The 18,018-nt window shown below is 37.8% G+C and overlaps 1 protein-coding gene across 8 annotated transcripts in view; it reads left to right on the top strand.

Annotated features, from left to right (window-relative positions):
• SIRPD (signal regulatory protein delta) overlaps positions 1-14,833 on the top strand; it is a 29,725-nt gene extending 14,892 nt beyond the window's left edge. For 6 of the 8 annotated variants that reach the window (XM_078371188.1, XM_078371184.1, XM_078371182.1 and 3 more), the window contains 2 exons: positions 13,878-14,192; positions 14,425-14,833. In XM_078371188.1, the coding sequence (XP_078227314.1) occupies positions 13,878-13,901 (24 nt within the window). In that variant the 3' untranslated portion in view covers positions 13,902-14,192; positions 14,425-14,833. The remainder of the gene's footprint in view (positions 1-13,877; positions 14,193-14,424) is intronic. The other 2 variants (XM_078371187.1, XM_078371186.1) reach the window with 2 other exon arrangements.
• The last annotated feature ends 3,185 nt before the right edge of the window (positions 14,834-18,018 follow it).

Raw genomic sequence — 18,018 nt, 5'->3', positions numbered from 1 at the left:
AAGATGACAATAACAAGCCTTGGTGGTTGTGAGGGAGACCAATATCCAGAGTTTCTACAATATATTATCTAAAATGTCCATTTCAAAAAAAAGTGAGACATGCAATAGAACAGAAAAGTATGATACATATACCAAAAACAAACCAAAACAAAAAGGTATCAGAAACTACGTGTTATGAACACCAGATGTCAAACTTAACAGGCAATGCCTCTGATGTAACCATCACAAATATGTTCAAAGAAACATAATTAAACAAACCACAATTAAATAAGTATATGAAAGTAAGATGATAATGTTGCATCAAATAGAGCATATTAATAGAGATATAAACAATTTAAAAGAACGAAAAGGAAATATTTTCTTTCATAAGTATAACAATTGAGAGATCGATCCAAGATGGCCGACCACTAACAGCTCAGGATTGTAGCTCCCAGTGAAAGCCCAGAGAACAAGACGACGCCACACTTTTAGATGAATTTTCGTCACTCACCAATCAGCCGATTCCCAGTGGAGGAGCCCCACGGGTCACCAGCGCGACTCTTGTGGCCGCCGCAGTGGTTTTGCCGGCGTCTCGGCGCAGCAGCTCTTTATGCAGAGCCAACGGGACTGCTTCCCCTACTGACCGGAGTTTGGAGCTCCGGGAAGTCAGAGCCGCTTGTTGTGGACTCAAGAGGGAAGCCAGACCAGAGATTCCCGGGCAGAAGAGCACCATCAGTCTTATCGCTGCTATTTAGGCTGCCACAGTGGGTTGCTCGGATCCCAGCACTGGGAGTCATAAGTTGGACGTCGACTCAGAAACCTAATTAGAAAGGCGGTTCATCTACAATGAAGGGAAAAAAACAGCCTAAGAAGGCCGAGCATACCCAAAATCAGATCCCATCAGCAACGGAACAAGCCCTGATGGAAAAGGACTCATCAGCAACGGAACAAGCCCTGATGGAAAAGGACTCATCAGCAACGGAACAAGCCCTGATGGAAAAGGACTGTGTTCCATTATCTGAAGTAGGCTTTAAAAGGTGGATGATAAGAAACTTCTGGGAGTTAAAGGAACTTGTTCTAACTCAATGTAAAGAAACTAAGAACTTGGAAAAAAGGTTAGATGAAATGTTGAAAAGAATAGACAATATAGAGAGGAATACAAATGAACTTATGGAGTTGAAAAATACAACAAGAGAACTTAGTGAAATATGTACAAGCTTAAACAGCCGAATGGATCAAGCAGAAGAAAGGGTATCAGAGGTCGAAGATCAACTTAATGAAACAAAACGACAAGAATAGAGAAAAAAGGATAAAAAGGAATGAGCACAGTCTCCAAGCAATATGGGACTATGTGAAAAGAACTAATATACGCTTGATTGGTGTACCTGAATGTGACGGAGAGAATGAATTCAAGCTGGAAAATACTCTCCAGGACATTATCCAGGAAAATTTTCCTAATTTAGCAGGGCAGGACACTATTCAACCCCAGGCAATACAGAGAACACCACAAAGATATTCCTCAAGAAGACCAACCCCAAGGCACATAGTCGTTAGATTCACCAAGATCGAAACGAAGGAGAAAATATTAAGGGCAGCCAGAGAGAAAGATCAAGTTACCCATAAAGGTAAGCCTATTAGGCTTACAGCAGATCTCTCAACGGAAACCCTACAAGCTAGAAGAGAGTGGGGGCCAATATTCAATATACTTAATCAACAGAACTTTCAGCCCAGAATTTCATATCCTGCCAATTTAAGCTTTACATTTGAAGGAAAAATAAAATTTTTTAGGAACAAGCAAGTACTCAGAGATTTTATTACCACCAGGCCTGCTTTACAAGAACTTCTAAAAGAAGCATTATACACAGAAAGGAACAACCAGTATGACCCTTTCTAAAAATACACCAAAAAGTAAAGAGCATTAACATAAAGAAGAATTTTTATCAACGAAAGGACAAAATAGCCAGTTAATATCAAACGGCAGCAACCCTAAATTTAAATCGACCAAATCTCCCAATCAAAAGATACAGACAAAATCTAACGGTATATCCAAAGATATACATAGACTCAAAATAAAGGGTTGGAAAAAAAAAAACGTACCAACCAAATGGAGAGCAAAAATAAATAAATAAAAAGCAGGAGTTGCAATTTTCACATTTGACAAAATAGATTTCAAAGCTACAAGGATACAAGGGTAAAAGGATTAATGTAATAATAAGAGATCTTAACACCCAGATACATAAGACCCATAATGAGATTTAGATTCAACGAGACAGAAAATTGATAATGATATCTGGGACTGGAACTAAGATCCAGAACAAATAAACTCAATAGAGCTCTCCATTTTAAACACATAAAATATACATTACCCACAAAATCTAATGATATATCTAAAGATATACAAAGACTCAAAACAAGGGGATGGAAAAAAACTCACCAACCAAATGAAGAGCAAAAATAAATAAATAGAAAGCAGGAGTTGCAATTCTCACACTTAATAAAATAGATTTCAAAGCTACAAGGATGCAAGGGTAAAAGGATTAATGCAACAATAAGAGATCTTAACACCCAGATACATAAGACACATAATGAGATTTAGATTCAACGAGACAACATGATAACGATATCCAGGACTTGAACTCAGAGCCAGAACAAATAAACAAAATAGAGGTCTCCATTTTAAACACATAAAATATGCACTAACCACTTTAAACACTCAAAATATTGATCGGCCATTATTGAAACCCATTTTAGGAATGAAGTAATATTTCTTTTTCCCTCTTTTTCTTTTTTTCCCCTTCTTTTTCTCTTTTTCCCTCAAAAAAAAAAAAAATTCCTATAGCTAAAAAAAGTAAAAAAATTAAAAAAAAGTATAACAATTGAAAGAAAAATTGTCCTACAGAGATTAACAGTAGATTTTGAAGAAGCAGATTTAGCAAATTTAAAATTAGAATAATATAAATTATACAATCTGAAGAACAGAGAAAAATAAAATGAAAATAACATTTAAAAAATGAACAGAACCTCAGAGAAATGTAGATCATCATTAAGCATACCACATACATGTAACAGGGGTAGCAGAAAGAGTAGAGAAAGAGAAAACAGCAGAAAAAATATTTAAAGAAAGAATAGCTGAAAACTTCCCAAGTTTGTTTATTCAACTGGACTGAAGGTTGAAAAAGAAAACTCAAATTACTAGAATCAGAAATGAAAGAAGAAACATTACTATTAACCTTATAGAAATAAAAAGGAATATAAAGGAATACTATTTTGAAAGTGTGCCTGTAAGCTAGGTAACTTAGATGAAAAAGACAAATTCCTAAAAGACACAAAAATTACCTAAACTGATCCAAAAATAATAGAGCACTTCAAGATATCTAAAACAATTAAATAGATTAAATTAGTAAAAAATATTACCCTGATATCAAAACCAAAGGCATCACAAGAAAAATAACACAGACCAAATATATCTATGTATATGGACACAAAAATCCCTTAAGAAAATACTAGCATACTGAAATCAGCAACATATAAAAAGCATTATTCACGTTGACCAAGTGGGATTTATCCCATGAATTCAAGGTTGGTTTAGCATCTGAATGTCAATGAATTTAATACAACACAATATCAATAAAATAAAAAAGAAAACCACATAATCCTCTGAAGATGATACAGAAAAAGAATTTGGTCATGGTGGCTCACGCCTGTAATCCCAGCACTTTGGGAGGCCAAGGTGAGTGGGTCACCTGAGGTCAAGAGTTTGAAAACAGTCTGGTCAACATGGAGAAACTCCATCTCTACTAAAAAGACAAAAAATTAGCCAGACATGGTGGCACATGCCTGCAATCCCAACTACTCAGGAGGCTGAGGTAGGAGAATTGCTTGAACCCAGGAGGCAGAGGTTATAGTGAGCTGAGATTGCACCATTACACTTTAGCCTGGGTGACAGAGTGAGACTCAGTCTCAAAAAAAAAAAAAAAAAAAAGAATTCGGTAAAATCTAAAATTCTTTTATTTTAAAAAGTACTCAAAAATATAGGAATAGTAGGGAACTTTATCAACCTGATAAAGGACATGGATGCAAAAACCACAGCTAATACCATATTTAGTAAAACCCACAGCCAACATTATAGTTAATGAGGATGGCTAGATGGTGTCCCCGTTAGATCAAGAATAAGACAAAGATAGATGTCTGCTGTCACCACCTCTATTCAACATTGTACTAAAATTTTCAGTCAGGACAATTAAACAATTTAAAAAATCCAAATTGGAAAAGATGAAGTGAAACTGTATCTATTCACAAATGGCATGTTCTTGTATATATAAAATCTAAGGAATCCACTAGAAAACTATTCAAACCACTGAGCAAGTTCAGCAAGCTTGAGAATACAGGTCAATATAAAAAAATCTATTACATTTCCACACACTTGGAATAAACACTAAAAACAAAAATAAATTTTACCAAAAGAAGTGCAAATTTAAACTTTGAAAACTATCAAAAAAATGTTGAAAGAAATGAAAGAAGATCTAACTAAATGGAAAAATTTTCCATTTTCATGGACTGGAAAATTTAACATTGTTAAGATGGCACTATTTCCCCAAACTGGTTTACAGATTCGACACCATCCTTATCAGAATCCCACTCTACTTTTTTGTAGAAATTAACAAGCTGATCTTAACATTCATGTGGAAATACAAATGACCCAGAATAGCCAAAACAATCTTGAAAAATAAACTAGGATAACACGTTTTCTCCTTCAAAACTTAATACAGGCTGGGCATGATGGCTCGCACCTGAAATATAAGTACTTTCGGAGGCTGAGATGGAAGGATGCTTGAGGACAGGGGTTTGAGGCCAGTCTGGCCAACATGGTGAAATCCCATCTCTAAAATAAATAAATAAAATAAAAATAAAAGCTTACTACACACCCACAGCAATCAAGATAATGTGGTGCTGACATAGGATAGACCTATAGACCAATGGAAAAGAGAGTCCAGAAACAAACCCACGTATCTGTGGTCAACTGATTTTCAACAAATGTGACAATGAGGAAAGAAGCATCTTTTCAACAAATAATGTCAAAACAACTGAATAGCCACACACACAAAACAATGAAGTTGAACCCTTTCTTCACACCATATACAAAAATTAACTCAGAATGGTTCAAATGCCTAAAAATACCTATAAAGCTCTTACAGTAAAACACAGGAATAGATCTTAATGACATCAGATCTGGCATTGGCTTTTTAAGTGTAATATCAAAAGCACGAGAAACAAAAGGAAAAATAGATATATTGGACTTCATAAGAATTAAAATCTTTTATGCTTCAAAGGACACTATCAAGAAAGTGAAAAGATAACCCACAGAATGGGAAAAACATTTGCAAATTATGTATCTGATAAGGGCCTTGAATTTAGACTACATAAAGAATTTCTCCAAAGCAGATATACAAATTACCAACGAACACATCAAACAATGCTCAGCATGATTAATCATCAGGGAAATGCAAATCAACACTATAATGAGATACCATTTTGCACCCATAAAATTAACTAGAATTGAAAATCAGATTATAACAAATATTTATAAGAATATAGAGGAATTGTAAACCTCATACACTGCAGGTGGGAATGCAAAATGGTAAAACCACTTTGGAAAACAGGCAGTTCCTCAAATAGTCAAACAGAAGTTATTATGTGACACAGCAATTCCACTCCTAGATATTTACTCAAGAGAAATGAAAAGATATATTCACATAAAAATTTGTGAACAAACATTTATAACAGCATTTACACTATCTGTAAGGTGGAAACAATTCAAACATCTATTAACTGATAAATATAAAGGCAAGATATGATATATATATACAGTGGAATATTATTAAGCTATGAAGAGGAATGACATGCTAATATATGCAACAACATGGATAAACCTTAAAAGCATATGCTAAATTAAAGAATATCATCACAAAAGATTACTTATTCTCCTAAATGCTTCCTCTCTGGGCAGGGCATCTCTGAAATAAAGGCAGCCCCAGTCAAGGACTTATGGATAAAACTCCTATCTCACTGTGACAGAGCACTGGGGCAGCTGTGGGTACAGCTTTAGCAAACTTAAACCTTCCTGCCTGCAGGCTCTGAAGAGAACAGCAGCTCTCCCAGCAGAGTAGCTGAGCTCCGCTAAGGGACAGACAGCCTCCTCAAGTGGGTCCCTGACCTCTGTACCTACTGACAGGAAAACAACTCCCAGCAGGGGTCAATATTTGCTGGTATTCAAATAGGAAGAGAGGAAGTTAAATTGGCTCTATTTGTAGATGACATGATTGCATATTTAGAAAACCCCATTGTCTCAGCCCAAAAACCCCTTCAGCTGATAAGCAACTTCAGCAAAGTCTTGGGATACAAAATCAATGTGCAAAAATCACAAGCATTCCTATACACCAATAAGAGACAATCAGAGAGCCAAATCATGAGTGAATCCCATTCACAATTGCTATAATGAGAATAAAATACCCAGGAATACAACTTACAAGGGATGTGAAGGACCTCTTCAAGGAGAACTACAAACCACTACTCAAGGAAATAATAGAAGACACAAACAAATAGAAAAACATTCCATGCTCATGCATAGGAAGAATTAATATTGTGAAAATGGCCATACTGCCCAAAGTGATTTATAGATTCAATGCTGTTCCCATCAAGCTACCATTAACTTTTTTCACAGAATTAGAAAAATGACTTTAAATATGGAACCAAAAAGCCTGTATAGCCAAGACAATACTAAGCAAAAAGAACAAAGCTGGAGGCATCATGCTACCTGACTTCAAACTATACTAGAAGGCTACAGTAACCAAAACAGCATGGTACTGGTACCTAAACAAATATAGAGACCAATGGAACAGAACAGAGGCCTCAGAAATAACACCACACATCTACAACCATCTGATCTTTGACAAACCTGACAAAAACAAGCAATGGGGAAAGTATTCCCTATTTAATAAATGGTGTTGGGAAAACTGGCTAGCCATATGCAGGAAACTGAAACTGGACACTTTCCTTACACTGTATACAAAAATTAACTCAATATGAATTAAAGATTTAAACACAAAATCTTAAATTATAACAACCCCAGAAGAAAACCTAGGCAGTGCCACTCAGGACATAGGCATGGGCAAAGACTATGACTAAAACTCTAAAAGTAATTGCAACAAGAGCCAAAATTGACCAATGGGACTTAATTAAATTAAAGAGCTTCTTCACAGCAAAAGAAACTAGCATCAGAGTGAACAGGCAACCTACAAAATGGGAGAAAAGTTTTGCAATCTATCCATCTGACAAAGGTCCAATAACCAGAATCTACAAGGAACTTAAACAAATTTGCAAGAAAAAAAAACGCCACCCCATCAAAAAGTGCATGAAAGATATGAACAGACACTTCTCAAAAGAAGACATTTATGCAGCCAACAAGCATATGAAAAAAAGCTCATCATCACTGGTCATTAGAGAAATGCAAATCAAAACCACAATGAGATACCATCTCATGCCAGTTAGAATGGCAATCATTAAAAAGTCTGAAAACAACAGATGCTAGAGAGGATGTGGAGAAATAGGAATGCTTTTACACTGTTCGTGGGAGTGTAAATTCGTTCAATCATTGTGGAAGATGGTGTGGCAATTCCTCAAGGATCTAGAACCAGAAATACCATTTGACCTAGCAATCCCCTTACTGGGTATATACCCAAAAGATTATAAATCATTCTACAATAAAGACACATGCACACATGTCATTTCTTGCAACACTATTCAAAATAGTAAAGACTTGGAACCAACCCAAATGCTCATCAATGATAGACTGGATAAAGAAAATGTGGCACATATTACACCATGGAATACCATACGACCATAAAAAAGAATGAGTTTATGTCCTTTGCAGGGACATGGATGAAGCTGGAAACCATCATTCTCAGCAAGCTAACACAGGAACAGAAAACCAAACACCGCATGTTCTCACTCATAAGTGGGAGCTGAAAAATGAGAATATATGGGCACAGGGAGGGAAACATCCATACTGGGGCCTGTCAAGAGATGCGGGGCTAAGGGAGGGACAGCATTAGGAGAAATACCTAATGTAGATGATGGGTTGATGGGTGCACCAAGCCACTATAAAACATGTATAACTATGTAAGAAACTTGCACGTTCTGCACATGTATCCTAAAATTTAAAGTATAATTTTTAAAAATTGTTTTTTAAAATAATTCCATTTATATGACATACCCAGAATAGACAAATCTGTAGAAACAGAAGATAGATTAGAGACAGAACATTTTTTATGACTTGGGGGATGGAGGAAAGATGGGGAAAATGAACGTTATTAGATGAATGGGATGGAGGGTTTTCTTTTGAGATGATGAAAATGTCCAAAATGATTGTGGTGATGGTTGCACATATCTACAAATAAATATCTGCAAATATTGAATTATATATTTTAAATGTGTGAATTGTATGGTATGTGAATTACATCTCAATAAATTTGTTTAAAAACCAAATTTATTATCTCACAGTTCTAGAGGCGAGAAGTCTGAAATCAGTATCTCTTGACTCAAATTGAAGCATCAGCAGAACTGCTCCTTCTGGAGGTTCTAGGAGAAAGCACATTCCCTTTCTTTTTTGGCTTCTGGTTGCTGCCAGCACCCCTGGCCAGCAGCATTGCTTAAATCTTCAAGGCCAGCATCTTTAAATCTCTTTGTGTTCCATATTTACATTGCCTTCTTATCTCTGTGTGTGAAATGTCTCTCTTATAAGAATATATGTGATTGCACTTAGGGCCCACCCTGATAATCCAGAACAACCTCACCATCTCCAGATCTTTAATCACATCTGCAAAAATTTTGCCTTGTGACATTCACAGATCCCAAGAATGCGATCTTTCATCTTTGGGCATGTGGGGCCATTTATAGCCTAACTATAAGCAAAAAAAAAAAAAAAAAAAAAAAAATCTAAGTAAGGGCTTCTATCCTTCTAGATTGATACTCTTGAGATATTTGCCTCTCACGAACACAATAGCTGCTGGGACCTAAATGCAAATGAGTTAAAGTGAGAAGATTATCTTGGGGTTCCCAGCATGAAGATCTCCTATTGGACTTTCTTCCCCATGGTTTAGAGGGAAATTGTAAACAATATCAAAATTAAGGTGCCTACCCTGAAATGTGGCAAATAGGTAAGTAAGGGAACTTAGCTTTTGGTAAAATGTAAACCCATGGGAAAAGGACCACATGATTTCTTATTCCCAAAAGTGCAGAAGGAGCCAAGTGGATGGCAGAGCTTTTCTGCCCTTGAAACACAAACAGTACAGTAAAAGGAGAAATGAAGAGGTTCTCTCCAGCTAACTTTATAAGAAATAATTGCCTGCCTACCTTTATATACCTTGAGTTCCCTCATGGAGAGACATTCCCTTGCCTTTCTCCACCTGTGGGATATCTGCTGTTAAATAAGCTCCGGTGATCATAGGTAGGTTCTAAAAATCTCACAAAGGAAAATTACAAAACAAATAAGCGGACAGAGAAGCAAGAGATCAGGCGTGTGTGTGTGTGTGTGTGTGTGTGTGTGTGTGTGTGTGTGGTGTGTGTTAAAATACTACTCAGTCACAAAAAGGAATGAAATAATGGCATTCACAGCAGCCTGGATGGAATTGGAGGCTATTATTCTAAGTGTAATAACTCAAGAATGGAAAACCAGGCATCATATGTTCTCACTCATGTGAGAGTGAGCTTATGTGGGAGCTTAGCTTTGAAGATGCAAAGGCATAAGAATGATACATTGGACCTTGGGAACTTGGGGGAAAGGATGGGGGGTGGTGGGGGATAAAAGACTGCACACATTGGATACAGTGTCACTGCTCAGGTGATGGGTATACTCATATCTCAGAAATCATCACTAAAGAACTTATTCATTTAACCAAACACCACCTGTTCCCTCAAAACCTATTGAAATAAAAAAAATAAGAACTTGAGTAATTTTAAAACTTCAGCAGAGGGCAAGAAAGGAGAGAAAGAGGGATAAAGAATGGCCAGTATAAATAGAAATCAAATACAAGCAAACTAATGTTAAGCCTAAATATCTTTGTACTTCTAGTAAATGCAAGTGGAAACATGCTGTCATTAAAATATAAAGGTTGTCAGACTAGACAAAATAAAATATAATTTATGTACACTTCAATTACTTTCAGAAAACACTATAATATAATAATACAGAAAGATTGACAAGAAAATAAACAGAAAAGGTACAACATGCAAAAGAAAGCTCAGGTTGTTATATTGATGCCAGAAAACATAGACATTAAGGCAAAAAGTATCATACAAATTTAAAATGCAGCATTTCATAAGAATAAGAGGTTTAACTCATCAGGAAGTTATAACAATCCTAACGTTCATCCAATTACTAATAAAGCCTCAAAATATGCAAAATGACACAAATAAAAAAATAGAGAAATTCATAGTTATGCTACCAGCTTCTTAACAAACCTGTATTAGTCATTGATGCTGCATAACAGATTACCTAAAATTTAGTGATTTCAAACAACAAACACTTATCGTCTCACTGTCTGTGGGTCAGAATTCTAGACAAGGCTTAGGTTGAGTGAACCTTGGGTTAAGGTTTCTTACAAGGCTGCAATCAAGATGTCTGCCAAGAATGCGATAATCCAAAGTCTCAACTGGAGAAGAATCCACTTCAAGCTCACTCCCACGGCTGTTGGCAGGCCTCAGATCCTTGCTGGCAACTGGCTGAAGACATCAGCTATCTTCCACATGTGCTTCTCCACAGGACAGCTTACAACATGGCAGCTGCTTCTCAAGAAACAGGAGAGAGGGAAGAAGAAGATACAAGTCACAGTCTCTTTATAAGCTCATTTCAGAAGTGACATCCTGTTACTTTTACTTGTTTATTAGAAGTGAGTCACTAAATCCAGGGGAGGGGATTACATAGTGGTATGAATGCCAGGAGGTGAAGATCATCTTAAAGGCTACCTACCACAGCGCCTCTCTCAGTAACTAGGAGGACAAGCAGACAAAACGTCAGCAAGGATACAAAAGATTTGATCAATGTGATTAACAAAGTTGAGGCCAGGCGCGGTGGCTCAAGCCTGTAATCCCAGTACTTTGGGAGGCCGAGGCAGGTGGATCACGAGGTCAAGAGATCAAGATCATCCTGGTCAACATGGTGAAACCCCATCTCTACTAAAAACACAAAAAGTTAGCTGGGCATGGTGGTGCGTGCCTGTAATCCCAGCTACTCAGGAGGCTGAGGCAGGAGAATTGCCTGAACCCAGGAGGCGGAAGTTGTGGTGAGCCGAGATCACGCCATTGTACTCCAGGCTGGGTAACAAGAGCGAAACTCCGTCTCAAAAAAAAAAAAAAAAAAAAAAAAAAAAAAAAAAGTTGATGTAATTGGCATATATAGAGCACTGCACCCAACAACTGAAAAACACATATTCTTTTCAAGCCTATGTGAAATGTTAACTGAAATTAATCATGTTCTCAGTCAAGAAGCAAGTCTCAACAAATTTTGAAATATTGAAATTTATATAGGTATGTTTTCTGATCATAATGGAATTAAACTATAAATACTTATGAAAAGATGATTAGAAAATCCTCATATGTTATGAATTTGGGAAATAATCTAAATAACCTATTTATCAAAAAAGAAATGACAACAGATTCTAGAAAATACTTTGAACTAAATAATAAACTGTACATTAAATTTGAGGCATGTAGTTACTGCTGTACTTGGAATTTATAGCCTTAAATCTCTATATTAGAAAAATAAAAATGATTGAAGCCCAGTAATAAAAGCATCCATTACAATAATTTAATAAAACAATTACAAAGGTTTTAGTTTTAGTGTGGTCAAAATTTCAACCTTTTCCTTTGTGGTTATAGCTTTCAGTGCTTAAGAAATCTATCCTTAACCCCATAAATCCTGAAGATATACCCTTACATAACTTATAGTTAAGCTTCATGGTTTTGCCTTTTGCATTATTTGATATTCTTTTTTATTTTTTGAGATGGTGTCTTGCTTTTTCACCCAGGCCTGAGTGCAGTGGTACAATCTCAGCTCACTGCAGCCTTGACCTCCAGAGATCAAGTGATCCTCTCACCTCAGTCTCCCCAGTAGCTGAACTACAGGCCCATGACACCACACCTGGCTAATTTTTGAATTTTTTATAGAGATGTAGTTTTGCCATGTTGCCCAGGCTGATTTTCTAATATTAATTCAACTTTTTATTCCTGAAATGAAACCATTCTGGTGGTAGTATATTATTCAATTTGCTAAAGTTTGTCCAGAATTTTTGAACAGTTATTCAGAAGTAAGATAATAATCTATGATGTTTTTCCTTTATATTATCCTTGTTGGAATTTTCTTGTTGAAGTTATGCTAGCTTCAGAAAAATGAGTTGGGAAATGTATTCTCTTTTTCTATTTTTTAGAAAAGATTACATAAGATAAAATTTATTTATTACATAAATGTTTGGCAGATATTTCCAGTGAAGTCATTTAGATCTAGATTTTTTGTTATAAGAACATTTTTTAAAATTACTGATTCAGTTTCTTTAATAATTTTGATAGTGCTCAGGATTCTTATTTCTTCTTATTCCCTTTTGATGTTACATTTTTCCAGATAGTTTTTTACTTTTTCTAAACTTTATATTTTATATTGGCAAAAGCTATTCAGGATATCCAATTTTTATCATTTTAATGTCTGCAAGATTTATAGTAATGTCCCTTTTGCACACCTGTGATTGTACCTCTCTCTCTCTTTCTCTCTCTTATTATTTTGTTTCCTCTCTTTTCATTTTCACCAGAGGATTATATATTTTCAAAGAAAGCATTTTTGTTTTGCTGATCCTCTATATTTTACGCTCGTTTTTTGTTTCATTTATGTTATCTTATATGTATTATTTTCTTTCCTCTCCTATTTGTTGCTTGCTTTTACATTTTGTTTCTCATCATATATAATTTGATCCTCATTGTAGTTACCTTTATAAATCCTTAAAGTCAACTTTACAAATCTCAATTAGTTGTGGTTTTAAGATCTTGCCTTAAAGTCCTTTCCCACCTCAAAGACATATAGATATTCCCTTATTTTTTCTTCTTATAGTTTCATTAAGTTTTAGATTTAAGAATGGTCTGTTTGGAATTTATTTCTGTGTTCAGTCAAATATAATAATTTAAAAACGTTTATTCATAAAAATACAGCTGTCTCTATCTAGTTGACTAGCTCACTTTTTTCACTGATCCCCAAATTCCCATGCGTGTGTGGGTTTTCCAATCCATCAGTTTTTTAGTGAGCAGATTCATTTAAGTTTTCTCTGCAAGTTTACATTATATTTTTTTCTTCTCAATTATTATTTATTCATGACTTTTTGTTTCATTGCTTAAGCCATAATCTCCAGTACATCATTGAATAGATACAATGTAAGTAGGTATCCTGTTGTTGCTTATTCTAAAGGACATTCTTGTAAAGTTGCACTAAAAATAATTTGTTACAGGATTTTTGGTAGATAGGCATCAGGCTAAGAACATTTCCTTCTATTCCTTGTCTAAACCTTATTAAGTGAAAACGGGTAAGTAGGAGTAATCAATACCCAGAGTGAGAAAGATACAGGAATATGGCTCCTGAGTCAAGATCACAGGCTGTGTGATCAGAGAAACCTGTGTCCCAGTCCAGGCTCTGCAAGTTGCTAGTATTTTTTATTTTATCTCTACCAGCTTCAATTTCCTTATCTATAAAATGGACATTATCATACCTAATCACGGAGTTGTCAGAATTAAAATTATATAAAGCACATAGAATACTGTATGGCTTACCAACACTAATTATTTATTCATCTTCCTTTTCGTAGCTCCACCCTCTCTCCCTATGGTAATAGGCCCCTTGGAAAAGGCCTTGCTCAGACAGACTGTGAATTTTAGCTAAATATCCTATGGCTTCTATCCCAAAAATATCACCCTGAAGTGGTTCAAAAATGAGAAGAAACTTTCATCCCTCCAGACCCATGTGATTCGGTTAAAGAACAGCAATGCCTACAAAATTGTCAGTACCACGGAGGTAGTCCTAGCTCTGAATGACCTAAACTCTCATATCACATGCAGTGTGTACCACCGAAGTTTGCATTACCCTCTTCGTGGGAAGGCTGATTTGTCTGAGACCATAATAGGTAGGTAACACCACATGTACCAGACTTTCACATGTCTTTGGAGCATAGTTCTTCCCAGATTTGCTCCAGGGAATAGGCTTAAATAATAATAGGTCATTACAGCTACTGAATATCTACTGTGTGCTAGGAATGGCCACATGCTCGGTAGGTGCTAAGCACATGGCCACAAAGCAATAAGCAGATGGATCTGATTGTTTCATAAAGTCTGAGCATGTGTTCTGTGCTGTCTCAGTTTCACCCAAGGTGTCCATTCTTCAATACCCTGCCTCAAATAACAAGATGAATGTCATCTGCCAGGCAGAGAAGTTCTATCCCCAGGACATGGAACTGACCTGGCTGAAAGATGGAAGTGTCTCCCAGATAAGTGAGACCCTGACCCCCACCAAGGGCAAAGATGGGCTGTACAGCATGCAGAGCTCCATCCTGGTGAAAAACACTGACCATGAAGGGGACACTATCCTCACCTGCCAGGTGGAACAAGATGGCTGGCAGAAGATCACTGCAAAAATGACATCTTGGGGCTCTCCTCACCTGAACAGTTCTCAGATGTAGCCAATAGCAAGGCCTCCATAACCTAAGGGGGATCCTTCATCTTTTCATAAAATGTTCTTTGTCAGATTTATAAAAGTTTAAATTATGAAAGCAAAGCCCACTTTCTTTCTCATTCTCTTGCTGACTCACACACTCTCACAGTCTCCTCTCTCACACACACAAGTGCATGCACATACACAAAAAAATCCAGAATTGTGTAGGTATTTGTCATAAACTAAATATCTATTATGAAACAAGTACATCCAATGCAACTCCCTAGAAAGATCACATATATGATGTGCTGCACTTTCTTTTAAGGTCTCGTATATTTACAAACAGGATTTCACGTACTAGAATTTTAAGGTACAAGGTCATAGGAGGACTAGATAACATCTGAAACTCCTACCAAGCCAAGGAGTCTATATTTCCTTGAATTACCTTAATGGTTTCTTGCCAGGAGATTTTTTAGTGTTTTCTTTATTTTCTGATTGTACCCAGATTCTTCCTGGTGCTGAGCAGAACAGCCTTGAAATTCTCCCAGTAGGAACACACTTGTATTCCACTTACTCCCAGTGTAGACACATCCTTCTGTGCCCTGACGTGGTGCTGTTCTCCTAGTCTCCAGGCTCTGGGCGTCCCAGGTGTCTGGATCTCCTGCACCTTGTTGATTTGAAAGTTCCTAAAATCTCTGAGCCTTGATTTTCTCAACAACATAAAAATAATAATATCCATCTCAGGGGACTATGTTGAGAGCTAACAAGGTAATACAAGGTAGTTAAATGGTTGGAGCTGCCTCCTTTTTCCTAGATAAGGCCCAGCCCAGCAGTGTGAGATGCAGGTGTGCTCACCAGGGCTCCTGCCTCAGGTATCTGTGCTAGCAAGGCACAGTGCAATGGGAACCATTGTCTAAGATGGGCCCTGGGAGCCTCAGATGGGAAAGTGAAGGCCCTGAAGGATGGACTCCCTTATGCCCTCTGATGACACTTGTTGCCCACCCTTCCTTTTGTAACCATCCTCCTAGGCCACAAGGTGCTGTTGGTGATAGAGTCTCCATCTTCTATTCTGTAGGAAGACAGCCTAACTGTAAACTGAGGGGAGGTTCAAGGAGGCAGGACAAGGTGGTGGCCACAGCCTGGTCTGGGAGCAGGTTAAGGTTGGGAAAGAAGTAATTCCAAGAAGGACCCACAAGGACACATGGTGCCTAGGTTCATCTGGAGGCAAGAGAAGGGCACATCACTCTTACTTCCCCAGGAATTTCCTGGAATACACTGAGAGGCTCCATCTCGGATGTGGTAATGGGGGAAGAGGGGCTTGATCAAGTGTTTGCAAAAGAGGTCTTCAGGAAAAGAGAAGGGATTAGAGGGCCCAGGGAGGAGGCAACTCTCATCTCACAGGGCTGGATATCACCTCTTTGTGCCCCAGCAACATCCAACCAAGGGAGCATCCAGCATTAAGGGTAGAAGCCAGTCCTGACCAAATGGGGATCAAGGATGAGGTAGCTGTGAGGCTACTACTGCGGCTTAGTTAATCAGTGTCAGGCTCCCAGGGTTTCCAGGGATGGGGAGCCCCAAAAAGGGGAAAAAAGAAAGGGCAACTATGGGATCCCAGAAGAGGCAGGGATCCTGTGGCATTAATGCTTCTGGGGAGACCTAGATCAGAGGCCAAACACCTGGGGTCACCAGGAACACTTATCATGAACCCACTGCCCATTCCCTCTTGGGTACAAAATACCTGTTGAGCATTCTCAATGGGAAACAGAGTGAGCCAACTTCTGTTCTCATTGAGGGGTGTGCTCTAGCAAGTAAGGCAGACAACCAACATAAACATCTGTTTACGAATTCTTACAAGGTACTAGGGGCGCTCTCAGTTTATCTACAACAAGGAGGAGAAGGGAGTGTTTATCTGCAGTTCAGGGAAAAAAAAAAGCAGCATCTTGGGAGTGAAAGGGCTGGAAGCTGAGGCTGGATCAGTCAGGAACAAGAGAAAAATCTTTTATTTTCCCTCAGAACAATGGGAAGAAGCATTGTCATATTTCTCTAAATTTCTAAAAGTACACTCTGGCTACAGTGTAAGGGAAAGACTGAAATAGAGAAAGAGTAAGGGGGGCAAATTGGTAGCCTGTCCAAGCCAGGGATGACAGTGGAGAGAGAGATGCAGGATGATTTAAGATCGCTATGCAGGAAAGGTTTTTGTCCTCTCCAAATTCATGTGTGGGCGTTAGGAGGAAGGCTATTGGGAGGTGATTCGGTCGTCAGGGTAGAGTCATGAATGGAATTAGTGTCCTTATAAAACAGGCCCCAGAGAGCACTCATGCCCCATCCACCATGTGAGAACACAGTGAGAAGCTGTCTATGAGCCAGAAGTGGGCCCTCACCAAACACCAAATCTGCAGCTTCTGGATCTTAGACTTGCCAGGCTTCAGGTATGTGAGACATGAATTTCTGTTCCTTATAAGCCACCCAGTCTATGGTATTCTGTTATAGCAGTTCAACAAAAATGTATTTAGATGATAGGATATGGGGTGATAGGAGGAATTATCAAAATCAAACGTGACACCAAGGTTTTCTAGCTTAACTAACTGGGAGGATGAGGATACACTAAGATGAGGACACAGAAAAAAAGAGCTGATGGGAGGTGAGTGCTGAGCATGCTCTGTAGATGCTTAGCAGGCAGCAAGGCATAAGCATGTGGACAGCTTGCCCACTGCCCAGCAAATACCACCTAGGTCCAAGAATCGGACCCACTCTTCCTTCTATCCATGCAGCCTGCCTTTTAATCTCTATATTCAGTGATTCTTGCCAACGAGGAACAGCAAATCCAGTGAAGGAGGCAGAATCTAATCAGTGCGGGTAGTGAAAATGTTTCCAAGGGGGTGCTGTCTAATTACTATTGCTGCATAGCAAAACACCCCAAAACATAAGGACAAAAAACAACCATTTTATTATGATCAGTGACACTATGGGTAAGGAATTCAGAGAGGATACAAGAATGACTTTCTCTGTTCTGTTTTGCCTGGGGTCTCAAACTCACCTGAAGATGACTCCACTGCTGGGTCATCTGAAAGCTTTTTCTTTTACATGACTGATGATTGATACTGGATATTGGCTGCATCTTAGCTGGGATGTCAGCTAGAACTCTTACATGTGTCCCTGCAATGTGATCTCTTCATGCATGCTAGTTGGGCTTCCTCATAGCATGGTGGCAAGGTTCCAAAAATGAGCGTCCCAAGCCAGTCAGGTAGAGGTACAGGAAATTATCATAGTCTAGTCTCAGAAGTCACATCACATCGCTTCTG

Source organism: Callithrix jacchus, chromosome 5 (genome assembly GCF_049354715.1).
Source record: "Callithrix jacchus isolate 240 chromosome 5, calJac240_pri, whole genome shotgun sequence".
NCBI lineage: Eukaryota > Metazoa > Chordata > Mammalia > Primates > Cebidae > Callithrix > Callithrix jacchus.
The sequence above is the reverse complement of the archived record's forward strand: the minus strand, read 5'-3'. Positions and strand labels throughout refer to the sequence as shown.